This window comes from Ylistrum balloti, unplaced genomic scaffold (assembly GCF_031769215.1).
Source record: "Ylistrum balloti isolate Yb309-2 unplaced genomic scaffold, AGI_CSIRO_Ybal_v1 Utg371182, whole genome shotgun sequence".
Taxonomy (NCBI): domain Eukaryota; kingdom Metazoa; phylum Mollusca; class Bivalvia; order Pectinida; family Pectinidae; genus Ylistrum; species Ylistrum balloti.
In genome coordinates, this window is record NW_026782644.1 from 39,301 (window position 1) to 64,568 (window position 25,268).

Below are 25,268 nucleotides of genomic sequence, written 5' to 3' on the forward strand. Positions count from 1 at the left end.
ATCAAACAATGGTGGGTTCCAAGATCCCCTTTGCTATCTCTTGTTGAAGGGTAGTTTCCGAAGCAGATTAATCAGCTGTCATACTTAATACATACTAAATCATACAGTAAATAGATATACAAGTTTAAGAATGATGGCCCCTGACAAACTGGGTTTACAACCTCTGCATTTGTACTGAATATAGTTGAAGAGGATATAAAGCCCTGTGGTGGAAATGTATATATACCCAGTGTAAATATGTAAACATACTACCTTTTTCAGCTACTTTTATCTTTGTAATGATGAATTCATGTGCAAGGTTATGGGCCCAGCTAAAACAATTTACATACAAAAATCTTTATTCTTGTTATATCTTAGGTCCATCAACATATATCATAATAATGACATAAAATCTTGTAATAATGAGAAAACTGGTAATATATATCCTAAAAATCATTTATATCTTACATCACAAAATTAACTCAGCTAGGTTGCTATAATGACTTCGCTAAAATAAAAAAAACAAATTTACATTTTCTAATTGCAAATTATGTCATAAGGTAAATTTAGCTGGGCTATATCATAAAATCAAGTTATGCCACAATAACAAAAGACTTTTCAAAACACGATTTTAGGCTCTGTTGTAATATTAACCTTAATTGACTCAATTTACAGTCCCCCAATGAGGTCCAGAGGGAGCTATAACTTTGCTTTGTGTCTGTCTGTCCACTGTCTTTGTGGCCCTATCTTCTACACAACTAATCAGGAGAACTTAATATTTGGAATATGAGTTTAAATTAAAAACGGTGTCCCTTATCAAAAGTAGGTCACTCTGGCCTAAATTTTGATCTTTGACCTAAACTTTCACTCTTCTAATCATTGGAATTTAGTAACTGCAATATGAGTTCACCTTGGTGATAGTGTGTGTTGTGTATCATGGGTAGGTGTGTGTTGTGTGACCTTCCAAAAACATCAAAGAAAAGGTATTTTCCAGGCTCTATTTACTTCACTATTTGTCACTGAAACTTCATACTTGAGGAATGTATTTACTTTTGTGAACTATGGCCTACATTTTGACCTTTGACCTACAGGAAAGAAAAAGTTTTTCCAGGTTCTACTTTATATTAAACTTCATACTTGGGGTATCAGGTTTACATTGGTGAAGTGGTGTGATTGCGGGCGATTGTAATTAACCGAAGGTACTAGTTTTATTTTGTTTAATCATAAAAAGTAATTTAAGTGTCATAAACAAAAAATCAACTTATCTATGTGTTATAATTGATATAAAAACACATTTATTTATAGCAACTTTGAATTTTCTTTATAATGTTTTAACTGAATGAAAAACAAATGTAATTTGTGTATATATCCTAATAACGTTTCAGTTATGTCATCAATACAACAGTTTGTGGTATGTTTCACTACTTTTTTAAAAAGCGCAAACAGAAGCTATTTCATAATTATGAGGTACTAAATCATGATAAGTCATTATGAAGACAAAGCAAAGTCATAGTTATGATGATATAATCTATCTTAATGATGATAATGATGATGATATGATGATGATGATGATGAATGTCCTTTGTCATGATTTGAGCCCCTCGTTTACTCTTCAGTTTATTTTAATTACAAGGTCAATATTTTAACAAAATACAATGCATCCGCTAATTTTCATTCGATCAACTAAAAAATGTATTTCTTTTTTGGTTAGGGACCTATGACTTCAGAGTCTGCCACTTCAACTTTACAGACTAAGTACAGAAGTACCTGCAATCTGATGTAAAGTCCAAAGAAATCCGAATGACTGATTCACGAAAGGTCAAGGTTGACTATGTCATGTATGAGATGAAAAATGGCGGAGTTACAATTCGAAGCTCCGCTTGCGAAATTTGAAAACGAAGACTGGAACGAGTATAATGAATTTCAAGGTGTAACAGACATTCAAAACTCAAACAAAGACTTCGAAAAAAGAAAAGGATTAGACGTAACCGATAACGGCGGTTCAGACAATTTTGTAGACACATTTTCGGGATCGCTGGAGGATTTGGTTCATACATTTGATGAGAAAATCACAAAGTGTTTTCGAAATTTCGAGGAGAATGTTGATACAATTGCGCCAGTACAAATACGAACTCAGGAAGAAATAATGAGTGATTGTCAGTAAGTAACACGGTGTGCTATTATTGTAGAAATGTGAATGTGATTTTGATGAGATCATCACTTCCCGGGTACGTCTCAGCCTCTGCAGTCTTCGTAGACACAGGGCGTTTTTATAGATCGACGTACTAATTGTGTATGCTATTTGATTCTAACGTTATTTTACATGCATAGGTGTTTTGATTTTACAGTTGCTTTTGTCGTATGTCACAAATAAACATCGTTATAGTATATGAGCTTTTTGCGTAGGTGAATGTGACGCAGACCGGCATGCATATGGTGCATACATGTATATTTCCGAACACAAGGTAAACTGTGTGTCATAAATGACTAATAATGTCCCATCGCAATCTGTCAATAACATTAAAACGACAAACAAGAAACTAATTGTACTTATTTTTAAATGAAACCTTTATGGCATCCTTAAGCATTTCTTTCTTTTCAATTACATTTTAGAATATTAAAAGAAAACTAAATTAATTATCCCTGTCACGGTCGTCTTGTCATAGTATCTTATTAATAAATTAAAAGTTATTTACATCAACAGTTTTTTTCTACCGTTATCACTTGAAATTCACATTACAATCTTCGCCAATAATCTTTCTTACATTTCTGATTTTCTCTTCAAATTGTTACATCTGGATTCCCAAATTTCCTTATATATTACATCCCAATTGAACTTCAGATAAGCAATAAATTGCACCACTATTTTTATTATCCAAGAAGGCCAATTGAGCAAAGGCCTGTCTTTAGTCGTCTTTCTTCAGTTTCAAAATGTTTTCACATTTGTGACCTTAAAAACCACTGCAATTATTTCAATAACTTTTTTTCCAGAAAAAGTCCATGGTCAATGACGAATTGAAAATGTAAATTGTATGATTATAACTCCCAAGGGCCTAAAATGAGAAAAAGGTTTAATGATATCACTTTTCCAGACCAAGATACTGTAGAATTAAAACTCTCAATGGATGGAAATGTGTCAAGGTGCTTTGTTGAAATTTTCAATTTCATGACCCCTGAAGCCCAATTTTCTTCAAGGGAGGGGTTAAATGTTTTTTAGATTTACATTGTTTTAGTGCCAGAACAGGTAACCAGGTATCTGTTTCATGGTTTGATTTATATCTCGAGTCGGAGTTACACAGTTGACATTTAAACTACATGTATCAGATAACTCCTGTCAGTGTCCTGTATGGCAAAATGCTCCAGTCCCTGTTCGAATCTCTGTTTACATGCCTCATTTTTATGACTTCAAGTGTATTTTCATAATCTGAATGAGTTCACCTCAAAAATTAGGCCAATGCACTGATGCTTGTTTTACACATTGGTACTGTAGGTAGTCCAAGCATATGAGTAAGTGATATTTACCATAGAATGCACTTTAAAGCTTTATCAGGATATACTTTACACTTGATTACATGTTTCCAATAGTTTTGAAGTTATTTTTCATGGAAGTAGATGGTAAACTGGATTGAAATTTATTTCTAGCCATATGTGTTTTAGTGTATTGTATATTGCGTTGTATTATTGGAATACTTTTAATTATATAGCGGGTTTTATATCCACTAAAACGGCCGTTTGGTCTTTCAGTGGATGAAGCATCGTATGATCAAACAGCATGTGAACCAGTACAGTATAGTACAATATTTTTTATATCATACAGCAGAATAAGGGTTTACACCAAAGATCTGTTATTTTGTTACAGTTCAGATAGTTTGAGTTGGTTATCCAGTTGGAAAATTTACTTTTCATTCCAGTTCTAGTTCATACAGGTGAAAACATGTAGATTTTCTTATATTAAAGTTCTTATTTTTGAGACGGAGATGCTGTAGAATCAAAAACTTACCATGAATAAAAAGGATTCCAAGGTGCTCTATCAAAATTGTAAATTTCCTATCTCCTGGGTGCCATGTTTTATTTAAGGGAGAGGATAAGTTTTACTGTAATTTATTGATAGGAAAATAATACTTTTAGGGACATTTTCAATAGTGTTAGTGAGAAGTGATTTTTGTTCCAAAGTTTGTTAGAGTTATTACCATCAGATAGCAGTTTGGTAATATAGAAAATAATTGTATTGACCCCGCCTTTTGGGCCTGGAGGACAGGTCACAAATATTAATTTGCCATTTATTTTCTCAAATTTTCCCCTATTTCAAATTTGAAAAATTGACAGGATAAGATCATTGACATACTAGTATGATCATGCTGAAGTAGACCAGTTTTAACCTTAATATTGTTAAAAGGACTTCTTTACTTAAATGAGTTAAATGATAGTGGCCTTCATATCTCACCATCTTACTGTGCTAGTAGTTTGGAATCCCATGATTAACCTTTATGAAATATGGTCGGACTAAGGATTTAGATGTTGTCCATAAGGAAGTCCACAAGATTTTGTGTTTATGTTGATCAATGATGGTAATCTTCATTGGAATAAAACTAAAATGACACGGACAACAAAATTGTTGCAGACTTGTACATGTTTTCATGTTATACATTAAATAACTGCAGGAAAGTCAATAGAAAACCCACGTTTTGGAAGTCTGCAGTCATACAAATACACACAATAGAGATAACGTAACTTTTATATCTGGTATATAAATTACCTCAATGTAGGCATTGACTCTCAGGCTTGCAACACTTCACATGACAAAACGGTGAATTTTAGGGGAAATAAATGGGGTTTAAATCTCTATGCAGAATCTTTAGATACATCATCTGCAGACTTGGAATTTAAAAAATACAAGTTGTCAGTACATGTAATTTAATGTATTGCTGCTATTTTCTATCACAATTAATCATCATTATCTCAGAACCATTGATCTTCTTAAGATTTTTTTATATTGTTTTCCTTGAGGAACTGCCAGATGGTTGGTCAACAATAGCAAACAATTCATTGTTATGACGACATCATTGGCCCAGGGTTTGTAGACTTTGAACTTGGCTTTGCAAAGAAAGCACTGTATTATATTGATATTCACTATCCATCTCATGTATTATCAAGTAGATGATAATTTGTTTACAATTGGGTTAGTTGACTTCCCCATTCCCAACGCAGTGATGTAGACATTTTTATTCTTAAAAGTTATTTTTAATTTGAAAATTATCAGCAGCAAATTTATAAACTGACTGTTGCAGAAGCTGAAAGATGACATTCAAGTGAATAAAATTTTTATGGTGAAAGTGAAATTAAATTTAGTTCAGTCAAACAAGCACATTTCCTGCCCTTTCATAAACAACCAGTCCACACCCACTCCTTTGCATTGTTGTGGCAAATTGTTGTCAATAATCAGAGGTAGAACTGGCTCATTAGTTTCATAAAAGGTTAAAACTAAAAAGTGCCAGTTTTTGTCCATTTGATTAACATGGATGTGATCCAATGGCTCCATTGATTCTCTAGTCTGTGTTTCATGATTTTGTGAGATTTCATCGACTATGTGTTGTCTTCATGGATGGATACATGATTCCTCACTAATTCTTGTTATGTATCTGTTGAATAACAGCTGGAGCATGTTGTTATTACTTGGCAGTCTTGTTATGCTTTTCTAAAGTCAGCATAAAAAAACGTTATTTATTGAAATCTATGATATGCTTTGAATTTTGGTAATATTAAAGGCATTTATTGTTGTTATAAATGCCAGACATATGCAGGCAAACATTATGTTGCATGCTATTGTACTAGTGTATATGGCATGTTTGCCTGCAAAAATGTCATCTTAAATTACCAAAAACACCATAACAAGACAGTTAAGTGCTTGAATGTAATTCCCTACAAATTTTGCTGTCATTTGTTTTTAACAAGTTGATTTAAACTACCGGTAAGATACAATATTCATTATCGACAATGTAACATGTCGAGAATAGCAGCCATTTTTAGGACAAGCCATTACTGTTTCCATTCCCTCTATATTGATGTATTAATGGTCACATGGTGTATTACATTTATCCTACCATGGATCATAATTCTTCATGGTTAGTTGTTATCAAGGGTTTCCTTGCAAATGCAAATATAGTTTATATACCCATTTCAAACTTTTGGCATAAAAGAAATGAGAAAGTAATATACACATCATAAACTAATGGTATAAAAGAAATTGCTTATTTTGGCTGCAGTGAAGAACATCAAATGAAAGTAGATTTATATAATCATCAAAATGATCATTTTAACCAGTCAGAAAGCTTGAATCATGTTTTTTACTTTTCTAAGTTTCTGAATCAAATATTTCATTTACTGTTGAACATGTTGGGTCTTCAGGTTATATGATGACAGTAATATCAGGAACAACTATGGTTTGCTTGATGAAAATCAATTCCACAATCCGGCTCAGACTCTACATCATCATAGACATTGTCAGAAAGATACAATTTTCGTCTGACATGCCTGAGAGTTCAGCGGTGTTTATATACTGCACCACTGTATACACTATTCACTTTAATATTCATATACAGTGTACACAAAATAAGAAGACATTCTTTAAAGATGAAATGAGTTCCAAGTAGATGTAATTTACATTTGATCATTAGGTTCAAAAGATATTTGTGATGTGGTTTATTAAGCTGAACTCTGTGTGGAACTTTTGTTTTAGGTTTGGCACACTACCAAAGTGTGATCTATCTGTATATAGCTGACGATCTGTATAGAAAGGATCTAGTAATGGTAATGATAGGGATTTCTCATCTCTGTAAGCCAATAATTGTTGGAGGAATGTAACAGTCACCGAAGTGATGGTGACTGAAAACATTTGTTTGCCAAATATTTGGGCCTCAAAAAAATCAAGAACTCTTCTTTGATTATATATCATATGACCTGATTAAGTCTCAAACTTTTTAGGTAAATTAAAGTTGATTTATGAAAGTGTTTAAAGTGAATGAACAGACTTCAGACAGTGATTTTTGGGACTTGTATATTAGAATCCTTTGCCTGTGCTTTTTCTATGGGTTTTTGTGAGATCCCACTATAGTATTGGTTCTTACCAAAATTATGGAATTGTTGTTCTGGACTCACCTGGAAAAAAAAACTACCAAAAATACTGCCAGATTGTATTTATTGTTATTATGAAGGCAATCTAGGTGACAGATATATAGAATGACATCCGTTAAACCCCCAAATTTCTTGCAACTTAATGATATCCATCACCTACACATTGTTTACTTGTGCTGTTAATGTTTGCATAATCTTTCTGAAATGTCTTAGGTGTAAATTTGTAATTGAGGCACTACTAATTATAAATAAAATGATTCATTATTGATTGAAAGAAAACTATCTCTGAGGCTAATACAGCACTGAATAACCATGTGAAATGTTGGTGACAGTGTTTGGCAGTAACAGTGTGAGTGTGATCAAATGTGAGGAATCTTATGTGTCCATTCTCATTGCTCACTTGTTCGTCATTTTAAATTCTTGTGTTCTATTATATTACAAAAAGGAAAACAGGATCAATTGGTTATCATTATGTAATGAAATCAGCATAAATTAGCTATCATTATTAACACACAACCCCTCTTCTCCCCCTACCCCCTTTTACAGAGTTTGGGGTGTATACTGGAATCAGCTTGTTTGTCGGCTGGTCTGTTTTTTTAGCAGAAATTTGGGTTGCCATGGTAATTTTATTGAACCTTGGTAAAGTGTTTTAACTTATCAATGCCTGTAATTTGACATGTCAGATGTTTTCAGAAGTGTTAGACATTAGACGTACCTTTTTCCAGATTTCTCCTAATGTTGTGGACTGATTTCAGTGAAATGACACAGGGATGTTGGGGACTAGATGTGCAATTGTGCATGCATGGTTTTTTTTATATAAAAAAAATAAAAATTCAAACAAATGAAAATCTTTTTGGATATATTATTATAAATCCAAAAGAGGTTTCCATTTTCTCTAATCTTTTTCAAAATAAATTTTGATAAGCTCACTTTTACTGTTATTCAAAAATTTTTGAACCTGCAAATTATATTTTTTTTATATAACATTGATGAGTGCATTGAAGTTTAGAAATTTTGTAGATATAATATTTGATGATTAAAATTTCATGATCCTCATGATTACAATTATGTGTTACTTTTTGAAAAAGAAATGAATCCTTGTTATATGCAAACGAAATTACTAATAGGTTGAGAAGAGTTTCAAATCTCTGAAGTAAATTTTGTACTTCTTGACACTCCCATAAACAATGAACTGTTGGCTCATGTTCCATGTTACATAAAGTACATGAAGGGTTAGCAGTTAAGTTTATTTTATGAAGGAAAGTATTTGTAACTTAAATATGATGTATAACTCTAAATTGGAACCACTATAGTTTTTTTTTACTGTTAGTGACTTAAAAAGGAACTCTAAATATCTAAATCCATATTTCTGCATTAAAGTCAAAATCCTAGCTTTTTGATCCCAGTTCACAACGATGGTGGAATAATAATACGATTATCAAAATCTTTTGGTTCTCTTAACCTCTTGAAAAATGTTTCCGAATTCTGTGGAATAGCTGGCATTGAGGGTTTTCTAAATATAAGGTACCATTTCCTAGAAAATGTGCATTTAAAATTCTATGATACTGTAAAATGTTGTTCACATGAAAGATGTGTATAAATACTTCAAAGGAGTGAAAAGTCAAATCAATGGAATTTTTAATTAAGTCACTCATTGTAATCACACCACCTTCAAACCAAGTAGAATAAAAACAGTTTTATTATTTACTTTGATATCCTTATTGTACCACACAGCAGTTTTCAAAAATTGTTTCTTGTTTACTGATCTTCAGTTAATAACATTTTTATAAAATTTTACATAGTGTTATTATTTACTGTGATATCCTTATTGTACCACACAGCAGTTTTCAAAAATTGTTTCTTGTTTACTGATCTTCAGTTAATAACATTTTTATAAAATTTTACATAGTGTTATTATTTACTGTGATATCCTTATTGTACCACACAGCAGTTTTCAAAAATTGTTTCTTGTTTACTGATCTTCAGTTAATAACATTTTTATAAAATTTTACATAGTGTTATTATTTACTGTGATATCCTTATTGTACCACACAGCAGTTTTCAAAAATTGTTTCTTGTTTACTGATCTTCACTTAATAACATTTTTATCAAACTTTACATGAAGGTCAATCATGACAATATTACAGATGAGTTTTGTTATCCTTGGTCAAAGACACAATAACTATTTACACAAAATCGTCAACCAATTCAGTGATATCACTCAAGTAAATTCATTTCTTTCAGAAGGATATGATAAAACCTTAACCACAAAGATCAATCAATATATCGTTAGAGTACCTAAAAAGAGTTTGTGTTTCAACATCACTGTTACTCTGTTTCTGAATTTTGACAAAAATTGATACTTTGAGGAGCAAGGGTTTTTAAATCCTACAGACATATTCTAGTTCTTATCAAGGCAGAAAGAAATAGCAGGTGAAAGGCAAAGATCACATGTTTATTGAGTTTAAAAAGATTTTGTCAGTTGATATGGGCCATGATAACTCAGATTATAGAACGTTGACCTATGTGACCTCAGGCGAATATGCAAGGTTTGTGGTTTGATGTTCCCTACCTGTGATTTTTGTTCTAAGAAAAGCTTAGAAAGGGATTGGTCTGTGGTGATGTGGTTGCATCCTTGGGCAATACACTTTGAACCTAATTGCCTTTGATTGTATAGGATGGGCCTCCCATATTCTGTTTATTGAGGTAGTCACCAGATATTATAATGGATACCCTGGCTCAAAATGATGCTGGCTGTTCACAAGGCAATAAACCAAGCAAACAGATTGGAATTTCATTGGCTTCCATAGTTCATATTGTTGCCTGCTGAAGACTTGTTAAATGCAATATTGATTACATAATTTATCATTCCTTTCTGTTACTGGTTAGGGATACATGGCTGCTTCAAAAATAGTACCCAATTTGAGATGAAGCAGAATGGATTCCTGTTAAAGGGCACATCAAACCTCCAGCAGGTTGCAATTATCGAAAGTGTGCATTGTTAAAGTTGTAAACATTACCGTTTAACAAGCAATATTTGTATATTTTACCCAGATTTGGAGAGAAGTACTTTCAATTCTTATTAATTGGTATGGCACTTCAACGCTTTTCATTTCTGACCAAGACAGGTGTATCTTTGCTTTTACTAATGACGTTTCTTTGTCATGCCCTACGGTTGCAACTGTCAACTATATATAGGTATGCGGGATATGGATAGTCTACCCGAGGGTAAGCCTCATTCTGATCCAGAGTCTATACCTGAGGGTAGAATCTATTATCCCATATATTTACAAGTGGTTGATTTTTCTTTTACATGAAGATTTGGTAAACTGCAATGCTGAATGTAAAACACATTTTCAATGTGACATACATATAAAATTAAAGATTTAAAGATTAAAGAATTAAAATATTAGAAAAAAAACTATTTAAGAAAATGTTGTCTCTTCATCAAGAGCTTTTGCAATGATTTATTTTGTTCATGAGATGGCGTCAAAATTGCAAAGGTCACTTGGGGCACTCTTGTTGGATAGAGTTATCCCACATGGGTGTTTTACATGTATCCTACATGGATAGAAGTGGGACACAGGGGTAACCCCTCTCTCATGACCTTTAGATATTTTAGTGTGAGTGAAAAGAGAGTTTGAGAAAAAAGCCTGGTGTTTTGCTTACTGGAGTCTTTCTCCCGAGATTCATTGTGTCATCCCGAAATCTTTTCTAAACAGATGATACCTAAAACCAAAGTCAAGTACTTGAATAAAATTGCTTATAAGTTTGAGTTGCTATGTAGTATTTGATGCTTTAGAGTTTCAAGGTCAAAGACAAGACATGAAAAATGACTGGTATTGCTTCTGGATATTCAGGTCTTACAGACATTTTCTAGTTTAAAGTAGAAAAAAGATGGATGATTCAACAAGTTTCAGACAGAATGACTAGATTGGACCTAGTCCTCATCAGACATGAAAGCAGACTGGTACTGTCTCTGGATATTCAGATCTTACACACATTGTCTAGTTTCAAGTCCAAAAAAAGATGGGTCATTCAACAAGTTTCAGACAGAATGACTAGATTGGACCTTGTCCTCATCAGACATGAAAGCTGACTGGTATTGCTTCCAGATATTCAGATCTTACAGAAATTATCTAGTTTAAAGTCCAAAAAATGATTGGTGACAAGTTTAGAATGGAATGACTGGGCTGGACCTTGTCTTTACAGCATGGTACAAAATTATTTCATTGTGAAGATTTTAGTCTAAAGTCTCTAGGTACAATTCTCACCCCCACCCATTCCCATCTGGAAAATTTCACTCATCAGCTGTGATTTGTCATTGTAATCATTTATTTTAGATATATTTTGTCATTTATAATTTAGAAATTGTTTTATAATTTACAAATTTGGAAAATGCCATTAGACCTGTAATTATCAAGATTTTTATCAGCTGGTGTAATTATCTCGAATATCTACAGGTTATTACTGATAATAATTATAAATAATAATGAGTGTAAATATATAATATTGCTTGTGTACAGAGTTCTGTGTGTGAATAATGGATACAGAGATAGCGAGAATCAGTGACTCATTTAGAGGCGGTAGTGTGATTGGCCCTCTGCTGAGTGAATAATCAATACAAACACGACCATCTTAACAATGGCTAGGTGCCAGCTTCCGTACCAACTAACGGGACACTTTTCATTGTTGCTGCTGCTACTGCTAGGGAATTTTGTGGCTAGGCCTCCCAGAGCAACAGTTCTGTTCAGACATGTTACATACAATAGAGGTGCCCATTACATAGAGAAATACAATATATAGATATTTATATGTACCTTTCTATAAAAATATACACATACAGTAATACAATGACTACTGGGACAACTTCCATGTCCATGATTAGGAAAAGTATATATGTACTTTGCATAAAAATGTATGACAAATATAAATCCAATAAATGTGTATTTTGTCAGCATTTAAAAGTGATTTTCTTTTTTCATTGTTTATGATGAAAATTGCACTTAATTTTTGAAGACTCTTTGTGACTTTACCCCAATGATCTGGATAGCATGTGTAAAGCCTTCCACGTGACTTTCGTCATGGTATAGCTGCGAGACACCCCGCAAAACATTACCCTGGATGTTTACAAGATAATAAATCCAATTAATCAACAAATACAGAGTATAGATTACTTTCATAACAGGAAGTATCTCAGTTACATGAACACGGGTTCGATTAGTGATAATACAATGTTACATATTGTCATCATACTAATTACGATGCTCTGGTATTTACTTACTGTTATATATGTGAATATTTCAGTAGAAAGGACTGGTTAAGATAGTCATCTGATAGAAGTTGATGAGCCTTAATGTTTTCCCTAGTTTAAAAACAACAAACCATGTGGATAAATAAAACAACACAGAAAATACCAACCATGTCATTTAAACTCTATTTCCATAAAACTAGGGCAAAATACACCAGGAAAATTTACATGGAGACTCCTGAAAAAGTACGAGGAGAATAAGACTAGTGTTGTGGAAGAGTATGTCTGCTTCACTGACAATACCTGCCATGTCAACCTTGGTCAATCATGATGAGGTCAATCTTAGAATTGTTATTGTCTGCATCGTATCTTCTCAAATTCTGAAAGTTATTACATTGTATTTTGACGTGTTTTGTTGATGACATTATATATGATTACTGACCAGTGATGTTTGTGTTTTAGAATGTGGTGGACAATCACTGGGAACTTCGGTAACATCCTTCCAATAGACTGGTCAAAATCCTATGCAAGGGAGCTGCATGCAAAAGTTCTGAATCTAGGGGAACGTAAGGTAGGTCACAATAGATTGGTGAATTACCAAGCAAGTCACAACACATTCTGGTCACTATTCCAGGATGTAAGTAACAGTGCAAACAGGTAAGATGTTTCAGAGAGAGTAAGAATGTCTTACTAAAAACAGGTCAGATCTTACTGAGAAGTCACAGTACAAAAAGGTTAGATCTTATGGAGAGGTCAAAGTACAAACCGGTCAAGACTTTATGAAAAGGTCATAGCACAAACAACTTGGATCTTACCGAGGGGCCACAGTGCAAACCGGTTAGATCTTATGGAGAGGTCATAGTACAGGTCAAGATCATCATGAGGGGGTCACAGAAGACATTAAGTCTAGGAAGCATCAAGGATATATCATTTGTTCATTACTTACATGATCATAATACCTGGCCAAGGTATTGTAAGGTATTATATTTGAACAAAGTAAAGTTATAATACTGGTGAACTTGTAGTTGAAAATGGCAAGATTGGATTATTAATAGACAAGACGAATGTTTGGGAACACATAGAATTTAAGGTGTATGTAATGATATTTTTTTGTATGTGTACTTTTGTTTCTGATAAGAAGCGTGAAGGAACAAATTCAGGAAATGAATTATATGTTTAGATAAATACTGATAGATTCAGTTTAGGAGATAGGTATAAACTTTCTATTTATGAAGATGCTACCTATGTCTCCTTACAGGAATGTGTGACCCCTAATCTAGACTTGTCTGATGATGAGGAGCTGGCTCAGGCCTTTGACATGCATAACCTTATTGTGAGCAGTCTAACCCAGAATGATTCAGACCATGTAGAAACAGCAGAGGAAGTCATCAGTGAAATTGAGTGCATGATGCAGGTAAAGTATAGAGCTGGTTTCTGTATTAGTTATCATTTATCACACAATTTTAACGTGTAGCACTTCAGAATGTTGACAACTACCATGAAAACATTTTATATATTGTTTTGTTTGTTGCAATGTTGAAGTAATCAGCATTGTTTTGCCTTTAGTGTGTGGGTGGAGGTTTCAAAGTTACATAATCTTGTAAAGCTTAATTTTAATCATTTTTTTTTTCCAATGATGTAAAAAAAGATATTCCTAATGAAAAGCTGATGCGAATGTTGTTATTTGAGTGATAATGAATTGTTTTGGAGTTGTATAAACTGTAAATGTATTAGATTGGTAATAGATATATGTTAATTTATTTTATTTGTAGTAGATGTACATCTTCTGTCTGTCCTGTAACATTTGTGTTATTTGTTCATATGCCCCTGAAACATCAGGGACATGAATAAAAGTTTTTTCTTCCGGTTACTCTTTCTCTCAGTGCAAATATCTATGTAACATTTTGTATTAAGTACATCAATATTGTCCTAAAATGTTTCAAAATATTATATACATACACTTAAACTGGCACATATTCAGGACATTGGACCATCAAATGACACAAAGGTCACTATGGTCTGTATTTCTGCACTACTAATAAATGTATAGTTAAAGCTTAGCATTATTATTATCATCATATGAGAAGGGGCACATTTATGTATTACAAAGATTTTCATCGTTGCTTAAGTCTGTATTTTGGTAATCTATAGACAAATCTTAAAATAGCCATCTAGTAGAGTTGAGTGGAAGAAGAGGATTTCAGGAAAATGAGGTAACATATTGCAAAACTTCTGGAGTGAAAGATGAAGCTGTTTACAGAACAACGGCTGGTCACGAAAATAGAAGTTTGCAGTAAAACGATTGTGTTCTAGCCCTAACTGACAATACACTGACTTTTAGAACACAAAGTATGTGGCCAGCTTCTCTATTTAGTGCCTAATCAATATGGCATGTCAGCCTATTCAAGCAGCTGAGCTGGAAACCTCATCAAGTGCAATGATTTCACTGAAACTTTATCACTCAAGTGAACTTTTCTGTGTCCATTTATCAGCATTAATTCTGCTGCCCTTCAATTCAATATTGGTCCATTGCACTTTCATAAATATGTATTTGTAGGAACCACAACAGGAGAATCCTGCAGAGCTCTACCCTATAGAGACAGTACCATACACTACAATCAAAGATTCCCTCCCCTCCTACTCTGAAGCGGGTAAGTCTTATCACAATTCAGCTGTCTGAAGTCTAGAAAATCAGGGTTTTTCTGTTTCATTTACATGCATTAGAAGATGTTCCTGATGTGTGATATCCAATGACTGATATTTTTTAAAGCGAACTTCCTATTTCCTTATCCCCTACCCCAATTACCAGTGTGAAGTGGCATTTTCACTGTGTCTGTTTCATCTTATGGTTTCAGAGTTGAAAGGGATGTCTAATACAAAGTTGAATGAGGTCCTTGCAGAGTATGAGCTGATTATCAAAGAGCTGTCTGAGACGTTGATCCGTGAACTGGCTCTGCGTGACGAATACGAGTATGACAAGGAGTTAAAGAACCAATTCATCTCTCTGCTCCTCACTATACAGAAACGTCGTAGAGAGAGCAATCTTGACAAAAAGAAGAAGAAAAACAAGCCAGCTCCTCCCACGTCTAGTGTCAACAATAACCTTACAAGTCCGGACGGCCCCAAGACTGTGAGTATCAGTCTCTAATTGGTGTAAAAAATATGGTTATAAATGTATGGAATTGCTAAATATCAAATTTGATAAGCATATGTAAGAATTCATAATTTTTTAGAAAAAGTGATGCAGTAGTGAACAAAATAAGAATTTGGGAAAATGTGAGTAGGATTTAAGCATAGAATGACCAGTGTCATCTATGAAAAATGACAAAAGACAGTGTAATAAGTAATTTGTTGAAAGACAAATTTATGTTTGAAATCAAGCTGCACATGACCTTATAGGTAATATATATTTACCACTGTGAAATTTTCTGTTTGCAGTTCCTTACAACAGTAATCCCCTACCACACATTTGAAGGCCCACCAAGATCTGAACAACTCCAAATATACATTAAAAGTAAGTAACTAAAGGAAATTTATAATCTTAAAAATTTTATTATTTATTACATTTTAGTGAGAGAAAAAAAATGTCAACCAAAAAGGAAAAACAATTATGCACAGTAATTTTCAATGTCTATAATGAATAATTCAGGTTTCTGAAGCTGTTTAACAATTCCTGTATGAAACAAAAGCCCTGACCTGACTGTTATTAGATTTTAACAAGTGTTAGGTCAGAGTAAAGGGGAAAATGTTATACACACCCAATCAGCTTTTAAGGATCATTTTAGGTCAGGAAGACTGTAACAATTAACAATGTCTTTGATTGTAGTGGATTTATCACCTAAATTGAAGTGACCATCAGACTGACATAATGACAACTGTTTGTAATAGTAATACTTATGTCTTTGTTTTACAGTTCTACAGGCCATAAATGAAGATAGTCCAACAGTTCCTACACTTCTGACTGACTATATCTTGAAAGGTATTGTTTTCATAAATCCAAATCGCTTTTCAAATCCTACAACAACCCTCAGAACCTTTTTGTACCATCATAAAAATCAGTTCCCAAACAACTCCTATCTGCAGTACTGAAAAAGCCATACCCTGCTGTTGTCATATGACCCTGACTGATGTGATCCTCTCCATCTAGATCACTGACATTACAAATCTGTCATCTCTCCATCTAGATCACTGACATCCCAGATCATACAAATATGTGATCCTTTCCATCTAGATCACTGACATCCCAGATCATACAAATCTGTCATCTTCTCCATCTAGATCACTGACATCCCAGATCATACAAATCTGTGACCTTCTCCATCTAGATCACTGACATCCCAGATCATACAAATCTGTCATCTTCTCCATCTAGATCACTGACATCCCAGATCATACAAATCTGTGACCTTCATCTAGATCACTGACATCCCAGATCATACAAATCTGTGATCTTTTCCATCTAGATCACTGACATCCCAGATCATACAAATCTGTGATCTTCTCCATCTAGATCACTGACATCCCAGATCATACAAATCTGTGATCTTCTCCATCTAGATCACTGACATCCCAGATCATACAAATCTGTGATCCTCTCCATCTAGATCACTGACATCCCAGATCATACAAATCTGTCATCTTCTCCATCTAGATCACTGACATCCCAGATCATACAAATCCGTGATCCTCTCCATCTAAATCACTGACATCCTAGAACCCAAAAACCTGTGATCCTCTCCATCTAGATCACTGACATCCCAGATCATACAAATCTGTGATCTTCTCCATCTAGATCACTGACATCCCAGATCATACAAATCTGTGATCTTCTCCATCTAGATCACTGACATCCCAGATCATACAAATCTGTGATCCTCTCCATCTAGATCACTTACATCCCAGATCATACAAATCTGTGATCCTCTCCATCTAAATCACTGACATCCCAGATCATACAAATCTGTCATCTTCTCCATCTAGATCACTGACATCCCAGATCATACAAATATGTCATCTTCTCCATCTAGATCACTGACATCCCAGATCATACAAATCCGTGATCCTCTCCATCTAAATCACTGACATCCCAGAACCCAAAAACCTGTGATCCTCTCCATCTAGATCACTGACATCCCAGATCATACAAATCTGTCATCTTCTCCATCTAGATCACTGACATCCCAGATCATACAAATCTGTCATCTTCTCCATCTAGATCACTGACATCCCAGATCATACAAATCTGTGACCTTCTCCATCTAGATCACTGACATCCCAGATCATACAAATCTGTGATCTTCTCCATCTAGATCACTGACATCCCAGATCATACAAATCTGTCATCTTCTCCATCTAAATCACTGACATCCCAGATCATACAAATATGTCATCTTCTCCATCTAAATCACTGACATCCCAGATCATAAAAATCCGTGATCCTCTCCATCTAAATCACTGACATCCCAGAACCCAAAAACCTGTGATCCTCTCCATCTAGATCACTGACATCCCAGATCATACAAATCTGTGATCTTCTCCATCTAGATCACTGACATCCCAGATCATACAAATCTGTCATCTTCTCCATCTAGATCACTGACATCCCAGATCATACAAATCTGTGACCTTCTCCATCTAGATCACTGACATCCCAGATCATACAAATCTGTCATCTTCTCCATCTAGATCACTGACATCCCAGAACCCAAAAACCTGTGATCAAATCTCTAAGTTACATAAATGGGTTGGTGGTTGAATAGTTTACAAATGTCACTGTTCCTCATTCTATAAATGTTGTTTGAAATCCTGAAAGGTCAATCGTAACAGTAGAAAGTCTTTTCTAAGCTACAGTTGTGACTTATGTTATTTAAGCATCCAAGACAAGTGATTGTGTCTATCCCTGTGTGAGTTCTGGTGAACGGATACTGTCAATCCCCCATTAAACTTTACACAAGAAATATTTTGGTCCAGCATCCCTTCACATTAATTTATCAACAGTTAGAGGTCTTGAAATTTGAAATTGATTGCATTTCTCTTAAATAGTGTCCAATCCTGTATTCCCTGCTAAAAATTTCAGAGAATATATAATGATTTAAACCCTGTCAGAGTAATTCTAAAAGCTTTGTCTACCTTTTTTTTGTTTAAAATAAAGAAAAGTATTGTAATATGTAATGATAATTGTATATCCAAGAAAAGATGTTGCTTCCAGATAAAATTTGTCTAAATCTAGCTGATCTATACATGTCCAGTTCTGTAGCCAACTTTGTCCAAGTTTCCTTGGGGGCTTTTTTGTTCCGATAGACGATACCATCAAGGTTATTATGTATAAGAGCCAAGGTAGATATTGATCATATAGGTATCAGCAGAATTCTATCTACCTGTACGGGCCTGCTGCTACTCAGACCTGTTACAAAATCAATACCTGACTCCCTGATAAGGTGGCAAGCTTTCGTGTTGTTACCAGCATCAGTCTGCATCACAGATCAATTCCACACTTATTGCACATCATGCCATTCTGGGTTGCTCAAGTTTTGTTCTGCTTCTAAAAAGTGAAGTACTTAAGAAGTTAATGTAAGGAAGAAGTATCGATAGATAATTATTTGTAGTGTTTCAGGAAAACAAATCATGATTGGATCATACATATTATTGAATGGATTGGCCAGGGTGGCTGTTTCACCTTGTGTTGACTTATGTGCACTTTACAACTTCAGATGTGATAGATATTGTCATTGCTCTTTCGTGTGATCCATATTATGGTACTTTACAGTCATCTATCTCTGCATGAACCTTCATGTTGTTTCCTTAGTTACTCAAAAAAAATTCTCACCATTACTACATAGCATGTGTAGGGGACAAGCTATCCAATGAGTTTCTGAGGATGAAACTGGTAGTGTAGATTTACCCACCTCTAAATGACAATTATTTTTTATGTGAAAAAAGACATATTAGTTCTTGAAACATGATGATTTTCACTGCGAAGTGTGGTGATATCAGTGATAGAAATGCATGCTACATAGATGTCATGGAGGGTTTCTTCCCCGCTTACAGATGTTACCACATTGACACCCGTAGTTGTCAGGGAATAACTACATATGTACCTTGTTTGTTTGATTGTTGGGTTTATTGACAAGTTAGTTTCTCAGCTTCTTGAGAAACACAAACTGACAAAGGTAGAGACTGTCAAACCAGCTGAGCTTATCACCTGAGGTTACATTGGTCAACACTCTAACCACCTGAACTGTCCTTGTCCTTTATGGTGTTTATAGTTACACCTGAAATTTTGAAAAAAAAACTGCTTCAATATAGGGTTCTTCTATAAAATTAGTTATATATCTTTCCAAGCTTTATCAAGTTTAATATTGACCTCTACTCTTGATTCCTTGAATCAGATATTGAAATCATAAGAAAAATACAGATTAAACAATAGCATTTGGCTCCAGATATTTTTGTGTGCCATGTTGAGGTAAATGGTCAGAAAAGAATAATGGCACTTACCTACCCAGGTACTTTCCACTTTCAATGCTGGTTGTTTACAAACGCTTTATTTCCCTATTTTTTCTAGATATTAATGTGACCTTTGATCATAATATGCTGCAAAGGATAATAAGAGTTTTAATGCATGACAGATTTCTTTTTATCATATAAACACTCTTTAATTTGATTTTGATATGAGTATCATAAATCTAATGTAGATGGAAATGAATGGGAGATCTTTGATGTGTACAGTTGTAGTGTATTTAGGAAAAAGATGAAATAAACCACAATTAATTTGATGTTGAGTATTAAAGTAAGCAAAATCTATTCAGAAAGATAGTTTTTGTTTATGGAGTTTTGGGAAAAGATATACTGAACTTTGAAGTTCTTTGTTACTTTGTGTTTGTCAGCCATAATCATATAAAGTATAAGCTAGGTGTACTAGTACACAGAACAGTAGAATTTGTGCTAATTAAAGTCTTAATTATGGTAGTTTATTAGGTTGGTGTTATTTTCTATAAACAACATACTTGATAAGGCACGGCTGTGGATGTTTTAACAACAATTTGCTACTGGTGCTTTTGGAAGCGTAGGAGTAATATGTCATTGTTAATGGGCTGTGTTAACATAAGTAGTATTGATTGGAGGGGGAAACCATCTGCCAGTAGTGACTCTCCTCCCCCTTACTGTGGCTGACATGTGTGGTCTCCTGCACAGGAAACATATGGCACTAACTACTGTGTGTTGGTATTGATTTTACCAATGCTAAATGCTGCGGATGTGATCTTACATACTGTAGCAAATGTCTATACACAACATGAAACATTTGTCCCAAAAACAATTCACTAGATTTCTATCCAGGATAAGAATATAATTATATGGAATCGAATGTGTAATGATCCAAATAAGGAAGAAAAGAAGTTTGTATGCTACTGAGGCTTGTGTTGCAAGCTGCTCATATTTCTCCATACATATCTTCAGGTTCAGTTTAAGTGAAAATCTTGTAAATTACATATTGATATCAATATGCAATTCCACAGGTGATAGATAGACTTGTTAGGCCATCAAGTAAAACGATTGGATAAAGTTAGGCCATCAAGTAAAACGATTGGATAAAGTTAGGCCATCATGTAAAACGATTGGATAAAGTTAGGCCATCATGTAAAACGATTGGATAAAGTTAGGCCATCATGTAAAACGATTGGATAAAGTTAGGCCATCATGTAAAACGATTGGATAAAGTTAGGCCATCATGTAAAACGATTGGATAAAGTTAGGCCATCATGTAAAACGATTGGATAAAGTTAGGCCATCATGTAAAACGATTGGATAAAGCTGATCAGCCACAGATTATTGGGTTAATTCTTCCAGTGATCAGCTGTTATTTGAAATTCATAAATGGCCCCTGCTTGACAGAATTTGCACTGTCTGATTTTCTACATCCTGATATATCAAGACTAGTAAAGATAATCACAGAATCGACTTCTTCCATCACTGCAGCTTAGAGGTGGGCGGATTTTACATTTGTTTTGAAAACTTAAGGCACTTCAAATGAAAACTGCTGATGGTGGACGTATTTTGTAGATGGAGCACTTAAACCGGAGTTAAATCATTTATTATATTGAAAAAAAGAAAAATTAATCAGCCTTGCTTCTCTGGAAGCTATATGAGTAGTCTAATCATCAGACTATCTCTTATCCATCATTTTTTCAGATTGTCTTCAGCAGTTCAGTGTTATGTCAGTATGATCAAAGATTTAAATTACCGGAATTATCAATATATAGTTTAAATATAGAGAACAATTAATTTGTATTATGCTGTTAAATATCCATTGCCAATTCTAAAGGATTAATCTCCAATTTTAGGGATTAATTACCAATTATAGGAATCAATCACCAATTTCAAGGATTAACCACCAATTCTAGGGATTAATCACCAATTCTAGGGATTAACCACCAATTCTAGGGATAAATCACCAATTCTAGGGATTAACCACCAATTCTAGGGATTAATCACCAATTCTAGGGATTAACCACCAATTCTAGGGATTAATCACCAATTCTAGGGATTAATCACCAATTCTAGGGATTAACCACCAATTCTAGGGATAAATCACCAATTCTAGGGATAAATCACCAATTCTAGGGATTAACCACCAATTCTAGGGATTAATCACCAATTCTAGGGATTAACCACCAATTCTAGGGATTAACCACCAATTCTAGGGATTAATCACCAATTCTAGGGATTAATCACCAATTCTAGGGATTAATCACCAATTCTAGGAATTAACCACCAATTCTAGGGATAAATCACCAATTCTAGGGATTAATCACCAATTCTAGGGATAAATCACCAATTCTAGGAATTAACCACCAATTCTAGGGATAAATCACCAATGCTAGGGATTAACCACCAATTCTAGGGATTAACCACCAATTCTAGGGATTAATCACCAATTCTAGGGATAAATCACCAATTCTAGGGATTAACCACCAATTCTAGGGATTAATCACCAATTCTAGGGATAAATCACCAATTCTAGGGATTAACCACCAATTCTAGGGATTAATCACCAATTCTAGGGATTAACCACCAATTCTAGGGATTAATCACCAATTCTAGGGATTAACCACCAATTCTAGGGATTAATCACCAATTCTAGGGATAAATCACCAATTCTAGGGATTAACCACCAATTCTAGGGATTAATCACCAATTCTAGGGATAAATCACCAATTCTAGGGATTAATCACCAATTCTAGGGATAAATCACCAATTCTAGGGATTAATCACCAATTCTAGGGATAAATCACCAATTCTAGGGATTAACCACCAATTCTAGGGATTAATCACCATGCAAGGGGTTTAACACCAATTCACAACAATTCATAATAACCTAGGTCATAGTCATTGTGAAAGGAAAGATCAGGGATATACTGTTCAGAGGATATTTCGAATGATTCAGTCTATGATAACCTGTAAATATTATAGTTTGTATGATTTGTTTTCATTTCATGACAGAAAAATAAATGAAATAAAAATCAACTGGACTTTATACTTGAAATTTAAATGTACAAATTGTTTGTCTATAATCTTTATATCAATGTCTATTTTATTGTGTTTTCTGTTTCAGTTCTGTGCCCTACATAAGAACAGTATGGATGAGATAAGCACTCCATATTTTACATGCCTAGCCATCTTGTATATACAGCCATGATTTTTGTGACACTGCCAACAGCGTTTTCTCAGTGTTTGTTTTGATTTCTGGAGCACTTCAGCGTGACTTTTGTGATGTCGTTTTCATGGCAGCTCAGCAATCATATCCAGCTTAACTTCCTCATGCATTAAGACTGTACATACAACAGGCATTCATTTGTACGCAAATTATCCAGTGTGCGAAATATATTGTATGTATATATACTGCATACAAATTTGTTTGTAAGCAGAATGGTACAATAATTGTACGGCTTTTAAAAGCATTTTCATCTTAAGCATTGTCGTAGTTGTTAAGCACAGAAAGTTATATTCTTTCAAAAAGGTTTGCAAAGGAAAGTTTATTTTCTCTCTGCTACTTGTAACTCTCATAATGGCTTACTACTGATCATCTAAAATGAAGACACCAGAAAATCTTCTTGAATCAATTGAAATCTTATTTGAAGTGCTCAAGCAGATTTTTTTTAATTGTTTCATGAATTCTTATACAATATTAAGAAACCTTGCTTGATTAACATCCTAACAAGATTGCTAGTACAGATGAAATGTTTCATAGTAAAGCACTTTGGAATAATGGTCTGAAGAACCTAAATACTTCTTTAGTTTTAAAGGAATGTTAATGAACTTCATCAAGGTTTGACTTTGTTTAAGAATTTTTTATGTTGAAATTCATGTTTCAAATTATTTCTTTAATTTAACCACTCCGTATTTTCTTGTTATTACAAGCTTTCTCTGTAAACTTTAAAAGGCTTGATTATTGAGATTAATATTGTAGTATGACCATGTGGCTGTATTAGCAATATGGATGAACTAGGATTGGCGATATTAACTAATAGTCATTACCTCCATCAATCACGCTTAGCTATATTTTAAATCTAGTCCCATAAAAATGGAAACACCAACACCGCCAGCATTGAAACCATCATCAGAAATCATAATTGTTATCTATCGATTATTATCCAATGTTTTTGTAGTATTGAAGTTCCTAGATAAATTGTGGCCTTGTAGACAAAGTTATGTTATATGATCAAGGAGAGATTACAAGGAGTGACAAACAAAAAAGACAAAACTGGAGAAAAATTTCAGTCCTGAAAATATGATACATGATATATATGCTGATTTACAAGTCTTGTGGATCATATTGTAAATCGTTAATTTTTTTTTCTGTTGTGGAAACATAGCAAAAGCTTCAAGTGATTGGCTTTTTTTGGTACATGTCAAAATTTCAGATAATTCAACATGTTGTCATGATAAAGTAATTCAGATCAATTCTCCTGAAAATTAAATACAACTTGATCAAAGAAAATTGATGTATTATTGAAAATCTTTTTGATGCTGTGTTCACCAGATTTGAAGAGATTGTAAAGATTTTAAGAGAAATTATCAGTATTGTGAAATTTTCCAAAGATTGTTTTATCTCTTCTGCATGATCAGCAAGATGCTTGTTCTAGTATACAGTTTACATGATAAGTGTTACACTATTAGAAATGTCATGATCGATTGGAAGCTTGCTGAGGCTGTTGAAGAATGCCATTAAGTTATGTAAATATTTTTTCCTCTCTGTGTTTGCACAGACCACATGGATTTGTGCAATGTGAAGTACATACTTATCTACAATACTACTTGTGTATTTACTTTTATCTTGTAGAGAATTTATGCCAGAGTACAGTAAAATCTCATTATACTGCCACCATTTGTCAGACATGGTTTTGGCAGTATAAAAAGGATTTTGCAATATATTGTGTGAAGGAAGATCATTATGATGAATGGATTGAGAAAGAAAACAAGAGATATACCCCCTTCATTATACCAAGATTTTTCTTTATGTATTATTTAGAGTGAAAAATAATCTGTACACAAAATATATGTACTTGATATTCAATAATGATATTGTCAGCTAGCTTTATGCTATGTTATATAGATCTACATGTGTGTATATATATATATATATATATATATGGGCAATGTGCAAATAAATATTATGTCTTATGTAGCGTTAATGTCAGTAATACAAAAAATATATGTATACAAATGTATATGTATGATACTTGGTCTTTAAAAAATCAAATCTGATTAATGTTAATTTAACACTTTTTTATATGCTAGACTTTTAATATGTTTTTACACCTGCGTTTTAGTATAACCATATCGTTTATATGTTGATGTTGGCTTTATCATGTGACTTTGTTAATTAAATGATAATTTTACCAAATTTCGC

At 33.7% G+C, this 25,268-nt stretch overlaps 1 protein-coding gene across 1 annotated transcript; it reads left to right on the forward strand.

The window, feature by feature from the left end:
- Positions 1–1,819: 1,819 nt before the first annotated feature.
- LOC132561240 (fasciculation and elongation protein zeta-2-like) lies at positions 1,820–25,268 on the forward strand. The gene is given in 8 exon segments (XM_060225970.1): positions 1,820–2,139; positions 12,824–12,932; positions 13,620–13,775; positions 14,919–15,012; positions 15,217–15,491; positions 15,800–15,875; positions 16,275–16,340; positions 22,971–25,268. Coding segments are annotated over 8 exon segments (1,113 nt in total). The 3' UTR covers positions 22,988–25,268.